General features: G+C 35.0%; 1 protein-coding gene across 7 annotated transcripts in view; it reads left to right on the forward strand.

Moving 5' to 3' along the window:
* Positions 1 to 14,148, forward strand: part of LOC113115162 (protein turtle homolog B-like) — an 81,014-nt gene that overhangs the window by 11,481 nt on the left and 55,385 nt on the right. For all 7 annotated transcript variants that reach the window (XR_003293837.1, XM_026282508.1, XM_026282510.1 and 4 more), the window contains exon 2: positions 8,781 to 8,978. Coding sequence is in view for 6 of the 7 variants with exons in the window: in XM_026282508.1 (XP_026138293.1) it covers positions 8,781 to 8,978 (198 nt within the window). In the remaining variant the exon portion in view is untranslated. The remainder of the gene's footprint in view (positions 1 to 8,780; positions 8,979 to 14,148) is intronic.

The raw sequence follows: 14,148 nt of genomic DNA on the forward strand, positions 1-14,148 counted from the left end.
AAATGTTTTTCAAATACCAAAAATGTATAATTATACAATCACTCGATTAATCATCAGTATAATCAACCGATTACTTGATTACAAAAATAATCTTTAGTAACAGTCCTATAATACAATGAAATAGTATTAAATACAGAATAAAAATGGCTAAAAATAAAATCCTGTTCTTCTCTCTCTCACTCTCTCCCTGTGTTCTCAATGAATGAATGGGCCAGCGGCTGAGCGAATTCCTTTATCAGATTTCGCCCACTCAAGATCCTAAAAGCATTGTTAACAATCTTCAAAGTATTTCTAAACCATTGGCTAGTTGGAAATCTGTAGCATACGGTGCCATCAAATCCACGTTGAGTCTCGGAACAGATCGGTAAGTTCAGAGACACCCGCCTCCAGATGGACCACAGTGATGAGTTTGTGATGCGTTCCGTCAGTTGGACACCTACGACCCTGTTACAGTGATGGCGGCTTGTGTTTCCATTGAGCAAAGTGGCCATCTGGTGTCCCAGAGGTCTCATATTTCATCTGCTAAATTTTCTTTTGTGCTAGAGTCATGGAGAGGGCACTGTTACTTTTATCATGCAATACAGAGGACATTTGCTTCAATTCCATCATAATGTTACCTCAAAATACTCTTGACTATTAAACATTCTCTAAATGTTCAGCTAATTCACATATGAGCGACATTGATTAGGAATTAGACTTTATTTTTTCTGAGAAGACTTCGCAGTAGATGCTGTAAGAACAAGGATTGAGAAATTTGCTCCCATTCAGACACAAGAGCATCAATAAAGTCAGTTAGAGAAGGCATGTAGTGTGTATCTTCACTCGCACTGATGTTTTTACCCTGGCCAGTCATCCTCGCGGCATGTGTTGCTTTCTTTGGTCAGCTCTGACACTTTGCTCTCTGAGAAGTGACCTTCATCATGTACAGGCTGGCATTCAATTACAGGTTTGTCAGTGGCCTGTGCAGCCGAGTGGGTTAGTGTCCTTGAGAACCCACCTCTGCTCTGTTCTCCATTTGATTGCCTATTCATGATGTGTCCCAACGGCCCTGTTGGCAGGGAGACTAACGCTGCCTCTCGGCGCACAGATTACGCTTGATCCCAGGAACGTGCGGTTTTGCTGCTGATGTGCCGAGTAATTGCCATCATATAGTATTAGTTTATACCATTAGTGAGCATGAAAAGACTGTTCTGTATAGTGAATGGTGTAATCTGTATAACTGGATCTAATTATGATGAATATAAACAAATTTACTCGTCGGCTTCCAGCATGTTGGCATTCGTTTATTCATCCGAATAGTGGATAATTCCATCTGCTGGTGGAAAGGGTTTTTACGTTTGGGATTGTCTGAGCTTTAGTAACCATTCAGCTTGCTTGTTTGTGTCTCAGAAAAGGAGGGAGTTACACCGCTGAGAGCTCCTCTTTGAGTCGACTCATTCATGGTTTGTAGTGGTTTAGTCAGGTCTGTAATGTTTGATATCAATGTTTTATGTGGAACCAGCACTGGTGAATATGAACAGATGATTTAATTAGATGTGACAGAAGATATTAAATTGTGTTACTTAAAGGGCTAGTTCACAAAAAAATATATATATTTTTTTTGCCAACATTTACTTACCCTCATGTCGTTCGAAACCTGTATAATTTTCTTTCTTTTGTGAAACACAAATGGAGATATGTTGTTGTAGGACTGCATGATAAATCGCAATGAAATCAAAACCGCGATTAGGCAAAAGCTGTCAGTGAGGCACGGTTCTGTGATCAACAGTAAATCTCCATCCGAAGGCCAGAGGGCGCTCATGTGCTGAAACTCCAAATGCGCAAAGCAAAAGAAATTTATTGCGCCTTAGAGCAAGCAGACGAAACTCAATAAATGCTGCCACTGATTTTGAAGGCGGATGCTGCTGTTTGGGAATGCAATCATGCAAGACAATTACACAGAAATATTTTGATGACAAACTTTGCTCAGGCATTTCAGAATGACCATAACAACATATATGCTGTGAACAAGATTGGTCTGCTGCTAGTCAAGTTATCCATTCTCATAGCTCAAAGTCAAATGACTTTTTCAATGCACATGGCGGAATTTGTTAGGTAGATGTGTTTTCATCATAGTTTATGCGCAGTTTTAAAAAGTTGACCAAAAGTTTTTCCTATGCAAATATGAGCATGCGTTTTTTTAATGTGCATTTTTTGAATTTATGCGCATCTTGGTGTTTCCATCCAGAGTTTTTAAATTTGATATTTCAAAAATGCTTATAAAAATAGGTGGATGTAGGCTACTGCGACTATGGATTTAGTGATTCGATTTAGTGTGTGAACATACACATACAAGCCACATTTGTGTTCTTTGGTGCCACCTATAGTACAAATATATTTTTTTAATACTCATTTGATTTGATTAGTGACTTATTATTCTACTTCTTATTCTATTTGATTTTATGTTGTTGTTTTAATAAGAATTAAAAAAGCTATATATATATATATATATATATATATATAGTCGGGATGCTGGTTTGATCATCAGCCCTTCTGTTGTGTTATGAATTAAGTGGTTAATTCCACTCACTCTGCCTTCACAGCTGCACCTTATTTTAATTAGTGCTCCAACTCTCCTCACACCCACCTGTCTCTCAATTTCGCATTGATTTTATTCACTACTTATGCTTCTCTCTTTCTGTGCTTCTCTGTCAGTGTGTCTTGGGTGTCATCCGTTTAACTACTGCCCTTAAGACTCTTTTGCTCTAGTCGTGCCTAGTTTTCATGCCCTGTTTTTTAATTTAATCTTGTTTTTTTTTTATTTGATTTACCCAGTTCCTGTACGCAGTTCAGTTTTGGATTCCTTACCTGGTTTCTGATTGTCAGCGTTTGTTTTGGGCTATTGCCTTTGCTTTTGTTCAATAAATGTGCTAAATTGCGAATCTGCTCTTGGGTCCCTTTTTCTCCCAGCAACCTTAACTTCCAAAGCAGTTTTGGTTACCATTGATTTCCATTGTATGAAAAAAGAATAATTGCTGAGTAATTATGTATATATAAAAAGGGTAGCACTTGCTTATTATAGTAATTACAATAACTATGTAATAACTAGGTACTCAGCCTGAACCTACCCCTAAACCTAACCCTACCCCATGTAGTTACCTTGTATTAACATAACTTTCTTAGATAAATAAACTGTAAGTACACTATAAGTACATGTTAGTACATGTACTGTAAAATAAAGTGCAACCATAAAAAGTATACACCATATATACAGATGCATGTATACTTATGGGCTAAATGCCACAAAACTATAATTTTGAGATGTACTATTTCAGCAGTCATTCAAGGGATTATTTTATTGGAGAAAATATAGATAACCTCAAAGATAATAGACATGGACTAAATGCCACACAACTCTAATTTTGATTCTTTGGTATCAAGATCATTTGTATCCTGTAAATATGTGATGTAATTAGTCTGTCTTCTGTATAAATGTTGCATTTTCCTACAATTATTAATTTATGAATTCCCTCATTTGAAAAGGGATACTGCCGGAGTCCTTGATTTCCTGGTAAGACTATTACAGATAAAACAGACTGGGAAAGTATTTTATTTAGTTCCATGTGTTTTTCCTTATATTTCAAAATAAAAGGACTGCATAAATAATGACCTTGATGATATATCAATACAATCTCCTCTGTTCTCAGTCAAAAATAGGGAATGTGAGCTTGAAGTATATGGATGTTTGGCTTGAACACCTCAGTATTAATCTACACAGAAAGCTTCAACCTTCCTTTAATAAACTGACCAGGCCATGTTTCTCTTCCCCTAAATATGACCTCAAAAAGTGTTGGGTGGCATGTTGACCTTCAAAATTCTTTTCATCCAAGCTGTGCAGGTCATCATATCTCTCGCTGACCAGGGCCAGAAAAACTGAAAAAAAAAAAAGAAAATAAATTACAGTTTTAACATTTTGATGCAATGAGCGTGTAGAAAAAAGTAAGTTCTAGTCGTGGTAGTATAAAAAATGTACAAAACATTGTTCTGTAGTAATTTATGTCAAATAAATCTTATTTTGTCCTTTGAAGGTTCTCTGAACCATAACAGTTGAGCTAAGAGCTCAACCGCTGATATATAACATAAATATCCACTCCATTCGGATCACCAAGGGCCCATATAATGCAGTGTAAATGTGTGGTGTGAGTGATGGGTGTGTTTATATGCACTGAAAAGGTCGTGTGTCTTTGTTGTGCCTTTGGGAGTGAACGTAGGCACAAGTGGATTAAGGGGTGAGCTGGTACTGGGGTCCAGCACCTTTAATCCTAATGTTCCCTGCATGCCATACAGTCATTTGCAGTAGTCTGTTTTATGGCCTTTTTTGAGGTACATGACTGCCGTTCTTTTTACATGGTTCTATGTAGTGGAAAAATATGATTTACATTATTAACATGTTATGTACACTAAGAAATAAAAAATATTTTAAATAACTGTTTACTGAAATGTTCTTTGGGGAACCAAAATGGTTCTTCTGTGATATGAAAAAAAAAAAAAAAACACTTTTCGAACCTTTGGTGTAGCCACATAATGTGCAATTCGTACAATATATATAGCTGTGTTAAACATGACTTTCGATTTGGATACAAAGCTACTATAATGAGAAATAATAAATGGGAACGAAACAGCATCAACTGCACAGTGCGGGTGAATTATCATATTCATATTGGACCAATGGACATCATGGCGTGAGTTCATTGACTACGCAATAATAAAATTATACCTGAGATTCAGTGAAAAGCATTTAAATTTGGCACATAATTGTGCTACAAACCCCAAATGTCTCTAATTATTTAGTTTAGTTTAAACCGTATGAAATAATTCTTACACTAAATATGCTATTCAATACACAAATCACCACCTTTATGAATATTTACCATGAAGTTACTAATATAAAAGCACTAATTATATTAATCATGATATTTTGGGAAATTTGGTATTCATAAAATAATATATTTATTTAATAAATTAACATATTTGTTTCATTGCAAATGTTTGGGTAGTAAGTGCATATAATTTAATATTGCTATGATACTACCCTTACGAATATTAACCATGGTTTTACTACAAAAAAACAAAACAAAAACAAAAAAATAGTTACTATTGTTAAATTGGCACAAGCTGATTGGTAAATGTTGCATTCGCAGCCAATGAGCTTACTGCTTTACATTTAAATGGCTGGTTTTAACTCTAGCATTTTGCAGTGCGTAGTGTTGTCATGGTACCAAATGTTCAGTATTCAGTACCAATACCAGTGAAAATCCACGGTTCTCTGTATTAATTTCAGTACCAAAGCAAAACCCAAACACATGCTAATAAAAAATTTGACTATACTTTCATTTAATCCAAACTGTGTACATATTTAATTTTAAAAGGATTTTAAATTTTAAAGCCAAGAATAACAACTGTTAAATAAAAAATAAAAAAATAAAAAAGGCCCATGCTTTACTGACTGATATGACACCATGTTAACCATTTGTACATTCACTAAACACAAATATTTTATAGTAATAGTAAATATCACCATGTCCTCCTGTTTTTTTTTTTTTTTTTACTTAATAAAAGTTATAGGAGCATTAAATAGTTCTAATTCATTCTAATGCTCATTATATTAGCATTAACCACGCTTATGCTAACGATCAAATAAGCGCTGAGCCTGCACTGACAAACGCTGCTCAGGCATTGCAGGCAAAATTACATGAAAATGACACCCATAATTTTCTGAAGACAGTCAGTTTCCTTCAAAAAATATAGAAATATAAAAGCACCCGCACTGGGTTTCGACTTTGACACTTGCAGTGCTCATGTTTATTCAACGAAGTTAATGCTTTTTGGGAAATCTATTTGTGGCGGTCAGTTTTGATATTGTGGCAGGTGCCACAAATTAATCAATGTATAGGAAACACAATGAAACTTCTTAAACTCACTTAATCTGGGTGTCTGCCTTTAAAGTGTTTTGGTAGCTTGGTGTGTTTAATACTTTTGATGTCTGTGCTTTTATGAAGAGAGAGCATCTGCGCACCTCTCGGATAGCGCATCAAGAACCGGGTTGACTGGGTACTCGGTACCACCGGTACTTAAAAAAAACTGATACTGTAACATTTTCATTTTTGTAGTACCGAATTGGTACTGAAGTACCGGGTCTTTTAACAAAACTAGCAGCACCCTTTCAGAGTTTCTCTGAAACCCTCCACCTTCCCCAGCTCCACCTGTATAGATCTGCTACGGGTTATTTAATATGCTATTTGTGCAGAGGCAATATGTCTGACATACTCACAGCACTGTATCACCATATGCATTGGCAGTAGCAAGTTATTATACTTGCTTGCAGTATCAGCAGCAATAATCAAAAACTATAGTAATAACCAACAGCAGCAGCAGTTGTATTGTATCGTACTGTAGATCTATTCCTACAAGAGCGAATACATTAACATTGTTATATCCATTACCATGCTAAAATCTTTCGAGATTTGTCATAATAGAACTGTGTGTGGTTCTACTAATGGTAATCAATGCATGAAAAAAACATAGTTACTAATACTATAATAAAGCTCATCTTCCTAAGTGCGTATGGCAGTTCCTTTTTTGTTTTTATTTTAGTTTAGACGTCCATTTTTCATCACAAATAACTTAAGCTTTATAGAAAAAGCATTGTGACCTCTTAATTGAATAAAGAGACAGCAGACTATAAATCTGCAGGATTGCAGCATTGCAGTAAAGTGTTGTAGATTGAATATTTCTTACATTTTGACAATGCATATTATTGCTATTATTGTTAAAAGCATAGATAGTATGGACGAACTATGGTTAATTTTTAAGTTGGCAAATGCAAAGTAGAATCATGGACTGAAGAGCCTGGACATTAATGGATTATGGTGATTTATGGTTGAATGTGTTTTCAGAATTATTTTAAATCTATCTTTATATATACTATTACTATAAGAAAAAGTATGTAGTGGCTATAAAAAGAAGCTGTCTAAATATAGCTATATTGCTAGTTAACAGACTAAGTTAAGTGTTAATTATTTGAGATTCCAATATGCAATGTAAAATTCTTGATCTTGCAACATTTTTATTACAGTATATATCCTCCCAACCATGTAAAAGTTTTACAGTATGACAATTAGCCCATTCTATTGAGGCTAAACGTTGTGCTCCCTGATCCACATTTACGGCTTGCTGAAATGCTCTTTGTGAACCTGGTCATGTGCAAATTTTAGTGAGTTTATAAGTATGCATGCACCCTGTTGGTCTTTCATTAAAGTAAAGCTGCTCACTTTGTGGTACTTTGCAATCTTCCGCACTCACAATAGTAGAACGGAATTCAGGGCACAGGCCCGTGACTGGAGGGTGCAAGCTTTACTTTAGGAAAGGAGTAATTTGATTAAATCTGCACTGTTTCAGTCCAAAACCTATGTGAGCTAAATCAAAGAAAGTGGATTAACTCTTCCACTGGATAAAGCTGATTAAACTGGTAAACAAAATCACAGTTGTATATGAGTTTGGTAGAAATGGTTGTTTTAAACATACTGAAAGCTAATTATATCCATAATGTCCAGTTGCATTTATGGTTTTGGAATGTCTGCATTTTTCTGTCATGCTAAAATATTTGTGAAAGTGTTTCCTGTACTGATTGAATCTACAAAATCAATGCTTTTACGAAATAATTTTACCTGACTTGTGAGCTTACAATCTGTCTTCAGTGTGATAAGAGAGAAAAGATGGAAATTTGACATTTATTTGATCAAAAATACTGTAAACCAAAAATGTTGACCTTTTATATTTTAAATGTTTTTATTTCAATATATTTTAAAATGTAATTTATTACTGTGACGGCGAAGCTGAATTTTCAGCATCAATACTGTAGACTTCAGTGTCACATCCGTCAGAAATTATTCTAAAATGATGATTACTTTCAATGTCGTGTTTTTATTTAGTATGTGGTAAGGAAGGAAGGACAGAGAACACAGTTTTTGTAACCTACTTTTTCTTACATTTTACTGTTACCGAATCACTTAGCTTTTCATGCAGTGTCTCCGTGGTGGAGAATGCACTGTCAGCAGGTCCTTTGATGCCGGAGGTGATTTTCCTCTTCATTGAGGCACTGAAGCCATGCTAACTCTGATAGAGGAGAGAGTGCTCTATGGCTGTGGTGGAGCTTGCTGAAGAAAATCCATTCCCCCATTATATTTTCTGCTGAGGCAGGTACAATGACCTTTAGCATTCCGATAGGTCATCCACAGGCATGTGACGTGCTTGTGCATTGATTGCTAAAACTCTGGCTCTTATATTGTAAAAGCCATCCAAGTGTGAATTAGCTGAGATCAGTGAGGTGCGTGGATAAGCCTCTTGTCATCTCATTATGTGCTTGGCCGTTCCTTTTAAGTAATAATTACCTGAGAACTTTCACAAGTCCAGCGTTTGGGAAACTCTCCAAGTCTTAACAACAAATGTTTGTTAAATGGGACAATGAGCTGTTTGACACCTCACTTTGATTGTAGTTTTAAGGGACAAATGTAGACTAAAATCTGTACATTTTGGGTGGTGTGGCATGGCACGTGATGTTAGAACTTCTGAGGATGTAGATTCAAACCTTGCATGCTAAAGTTCCTGATTTCACTCTCCATTTTTCATCATTAGTACATTTAATAAAATATAAAATTATTTTATTTTATTTTATTTTATTTTATAGATTAAAAAATAATAATAATTAAACTGTGCTGAATGTGTGTGTTTTCTTTGTCCAGGTGCCCACGGAGTGAGAGAGGAGCCCCAGTTTGTGACGGCCCGTGCAGGAGAGAGTGTTGTTTTGGGATGTGACGTGAGCCACCCCCTAAATGGCCAGCAGACTCCCTATGTGGTGGAGTGGTTCAAATTCGGTGTGCCTATCCCCTTCTTCATCAACTTCCGTTTCTATCCTCCTCATGTGGACCCTGAGTACGCCGGTAAGCACCAGCATCTTAGTTTAATCCCAATGAATAATTATGTTCAGAAGACAATTCATTTTATGTCATCTAAGCATATTGAGTACATGTCTTTTCAAAGAAAGCTGAAATAAAATGTAGATTTTATTAAATTAAAATATTAGTTCACTCCTTTAAAAAAAGAAAGAAAAAAGAAACCTAAAATGAAAATCAGAAAAGTTTAAATTGAAGTTTTGAGAAGTTTTGAGTTTTTTCCTCATGTTTGTATTTTTTGCTTCCAACACGGAATACAAATATATATATATATATATATATATATATATATATATATATATATATATATTAGTGCTGTCAATCGATTAAAAAAAATTAACTAATTAATCGCACAATTTTTTAAAATTAATCGCGATTAATCGCGATTAATCGCAATTAAAAGACTGAAACTTTTTGCATATGTAAATGTAAAATGTAAATAATTAATGTAAACTCAAGACAAAGAAACTATTTAAATTCAAAATATGATTGTTTATTGGAATTTTTGTTTAACTTGTAACACAGATTATCTCATGTAAACAACATACCTGCAATAAACCATCAATATCCTCCAAATTAACTGTTGGCTTGAAAGCCATATTTATTACAGAAATAAAAACACAGGCATGTAAGTACCATTTGAATTTCAAAACAATCAATGTCAATAAAAAACAAAAATGATTTCCATGTTGAATTCTAAGTGGACTGCAAAAAAATTCCAAAGTATAGTCATTGCCAGTGCTTTAAGTGGGCCAGTATGCACCAGTACTCAGTACTGCCACTTCCAAATATAGCTCTTGAGCGTACCGCCACCTCTCCGTGCGCCCAGAACGTGCTTGTAGCGTACCGGTACGCTCATTTGGACATCTGTTTTAATAGAGGTTTTAATCTTTTACCTGCACTGCCGATTTTCAGAGCGCCCTTCACAATGCAAGCTTCCTAATTCATCCCACTCAGAGCAGAAACTACATTACCCATTCACCCTTAAGTTATACAAGTGAATAGCGCATGTGTCGCTTTTCCCACTGTTAAGTGTCAACAACTCAACGTGGCCGGAGAAGGTGTGTGAAACTCGTTATGAGTGTACACAACGCTCGGTTCGGTTAAAAATCAAATACAGTTAACAACAACACTTAATATGTTTTCTTGGCTTCAGACTCTGAATACTGCAAGAACAAGACCAGAATCTGATGATTCGCTGACTGACACCTCACCAAATTCGAATCCTATCACTGCAGGTCAGACTCAAGCTAATTAAGTAATGCAGCTCTTTCAGGAAGGGTGATCAGAAATCTAAACTGTTGTCCCGACTCCCGAATCTGGCCCTAATTGTCCCGGAAGTTATACTAAAGCAAAATCTTGAGTATTTATTGTCTGATAAACATTAAAAACTGTCTGCGGAGGTTGAGTCGTCCTGCAGCCCCCGCTGGCTGCTCATTGGCTGCAGCATATTTTTTCTAAGTTCTAAAATACCATAGACGGCAAGGCACAAATTTAGATATTCATTTATCTAATTAATCTATAGCCTATGCACAAAGACAATATGATATTTTTGTCCCCTTTTTGTTTTAAAGCTTGATGAAGAGAGAGAGCGCAAGTTGCTGCAGCTGCGAGGAGGACAGTGATGCACGCGTACAGGAGTGATTGACAGTTCGCGGCACTGTGTACAAAAAATACTCCGCTACACAATTATTTCGTTATTTTCGTTTAAGCTTATTAACGTTAGCATTACAGAAAGGTCTGATTTACGCACTGTTACAACAGTCATTGTTTTTTTTTTTTAAACAATGACATTTGAGTTCATGATTTTAATGTTGCTGTTTCTTGTGGCAGACTGAATGAAGAGTAATGTTTCTTGTGGCAGACTGAAGAGTAATCCGGCAGAGTTTTATACTGAAACTTTCCGTCTAAAAGTCCTTCCTTGGTCTTATCCATATTTCTTTGCACGTTGAACACACATAGGCCACAACCAGTAATAAAAAAAAACTGCAACCGCGTTAATTGCGTTATTTTTTTTTTTAACGCGTTAAATATTTCAAATTAATCGAATGCGTTAACGCGCTAATTTTGACAGCACTAATATATATATATATATATATAAATTTTCTTGCAGATGTGAATTTATATCTCACAATTCCAACTTTTCTTCTTAGAATTGCAAGATAAGAAGTTGCAATTACCTTTTAATTTTTTTATGCTATGGCAAAAGCATAGCATAAAAAATACATACAAATTAATAAAACAAATTAATAAAACAAAATACTATAATATTATATGACTGAGACCACTTTCCATTGTGCATTATTTTCCAATTTAAGATTTCTTTTTCCCATTACAAATGGTATTTCTAGCATCTCAGCTTGAATGAAAAGTTAAATTATGAAATTAGGATGTCTTGCAGATTTTTTCTGCTTTGACATTAGATTTTGAATTACAGATTTTCAGACTTTTGGATCCTTTATGAATCCAATAATTCTAACAAGTACATCACAGTACACCCTCATCAAAACTGTGATGAACCAGCATAAACCAGGATGGAAATTCTCTGTGGACTTTGCAGCAGGAACAGTGAATTTGGGCTGAGCCCAGGGCTTTAGTTTGGGTTTGATTAAATTGACCTGCTTGTGACAGATTAAGAGAAAACTGTTAACTGTAAACAAACCATTAAAAGTTCTTGCCATACCATTAGTCTTCCTTTTGAATTCTGAAGTGTTGCACTTGATCTAATGTGTTCATTTTGTGTGAGTGAAAGCACGTATTTTTCTATGTTTACTACTTAACGTGAAAGGGAGTCCTTTGTCCGACCCAGAGAAAAAGAGAGTGTGAGCAGCCCTTGACATGGATTGTGAAAAGCTTTAGTAATGGCTGCCTGCTAGCGTGGCACTCATTCCTTTTCAGAACCTTAATTACAGCAGATCTGCTGCTGGCCGTCTGGGTGAAAAATCAGCTATTGTTAGCACTTCTCAAAGCACACACTCTCCACGACACAGGGTGCAAAGCTGTGTAAGACACATCCATCTCTGTGATCGTCTGAAATTATTTGATCACTTAACTGCTATGTTACACTTCATTCAATTGGAAACTTCTGTTGCTTTTACATCGAGAGATCTCAGTTCCAAAACCTGTTTAACTGCAGTACTGTCTGTGGCCTACATAGGCAGCTACATCGACTGTACTGGAATCGCATTAGTTGAATAATTTGGAACACTGTTTATGGACAGAAACACAAAATGCTCCGCACATTAGTGCACAAGAGACTTAATTCTCAGGAAGCTAACAATATATACAGTATACTCTAACTAACATTAAAATACATTTAGTGCAAATATTGAGTGAAGTATTCATTATTTTAAACTTAAACTATATAAATATAAACTTACAAACTTATATTTAAAAATGTATTTTATTAAAAGAAATGTATATTAAAAATATACATTAATTATATTATAATATATAACAATACTATTAAAATATATAATTTATGTTTAAAGGAAAAAGACTGAAACCGATTTTGGTCAAAAATGTATTATTTATATTTTTGGGACATTCTAGACATCCTTTACTATCTATTATTTGCAAGTATCAAATTTTTAGTCAATTTTGTTGTTTTCCCAAGAAAATAATAGGTTCTTTTAACTTTAACTTCAAGAAGCCCTGGAGAAACCAAGGCAGAACACCATATAACACCAGTTACTGCTCTTGAGTTGTGAGTTACGGTTACGGTGTTTGTTTAGCCGCACATCAATATGGCTTGCAGTTATACAGTGTTATGCCTTTGTTTTACTGTCCATTAAAGTCTTCCACATTTTAATTACAGCATAACTTGTATAATTTCATACATCGATCTGTCACTGAAGCACTTTATTAGACAAAAGAATTAGATATATCGTGATCTACCAAACAGCTCCATATAACCAAGTGCTGTAAAGACTAGATACTTTGACAGCAACACGTAATCGTGAATAATCTTTGACGATTTTTTTTCCTTTTTACAATAGAGATTATTCACCATGCTGTCACGTCTAATTGGATGCATGTGGACTCGAATGCCATCATCAAATCAGTACTAACAGTTCGCAATTAAATCCTACCTTTCCTTGTAACCCGATAAAATCATTCCATGGTGATGAACTTCATCTGAGATGTTTAATCCACAAGCATTCTGAGCATTTTCGCTTGCTGGTGTTCACATAAATTCACAAGTCATTTGGTTAGGCTCCACTCATATGTTTAACTTCATGTCTGCATGTTACTACAACGATTTTGTAAATGGTGATCAGCCACCAAATAATGATAATGTGGAAGTTACTGCCTTTTTCCTTGGTGTGACTTCTCACTTTTTACAAACAATGAAAAGGCAGAGTACAGTAACTTCAAAATAAGTGTAAAAAAATCAAGCTCACAATATATATAGCTTTACAGATCTATCACTTTTGCCACTCAGAAATGTTCACGCAGTTATGCTATAGGTATAGGAAGTTTTCGCTCATACATGCTTACCACACACGATCGCAGAGTCAAATCACTCTGTTGCTTTGGGTCCCACAATGGTGTCATAGTGCAATAGTTCCTCTACTCGGAAGGTGCCTGTTATATAGTTATGATCGAAGCTCTGGACTCTGAGCATAACTTGTTTTTCTATAACAAACTATTAAATATTTTCTAGAAAAAAAATCATGCCCTGGCAGTGGCAAATAGCTTTGGTTTTATATTTAATTTGATAGCATTAATGTTATAAGTTGAGATTTTTACTGCTACTATGTAAAAGGAATTCTGCTGGGGGAATATATATATATATATATATATATATATATATATATATATATATATATATATATATATATATATATATATATATATATATATATATATATATGTATATATACACACACACACCACACAATTTTGTAACACTTTAAAGAAACAAACAAAAAAACTATATATATCTATAACTTACCCTCTGTTTAGCTGCAAGTATTATAACTGTTCCTAGTTTGTTATTTGTCTAATAAACAGCTTTCATGTCAAGAGCACAATTATGATGCCTTCACATGTTTACTAGTTAGGTAGCTTACTAGGTTTTGGAACAGAGCTACTGTGGTGGTTTATCAGATGTGGGGTTTTAATTGAACCTGTCCCTCCCCTGTCGGGCCAAAAG

This window comes from Carassius auratus, chromosome 15, assembly GCF_003368295.1.
Source record: "Carassius auratus strain Wakin chromosome 15, ASM336829v1, whole genome shotgun sequence".
NCBI classification, from domain to species: Eukaryota; Metazoa; Chordata; class Actinopteri; order Cypriniformes; family Cyprinidae; genus Carassius; species Carassius auratus.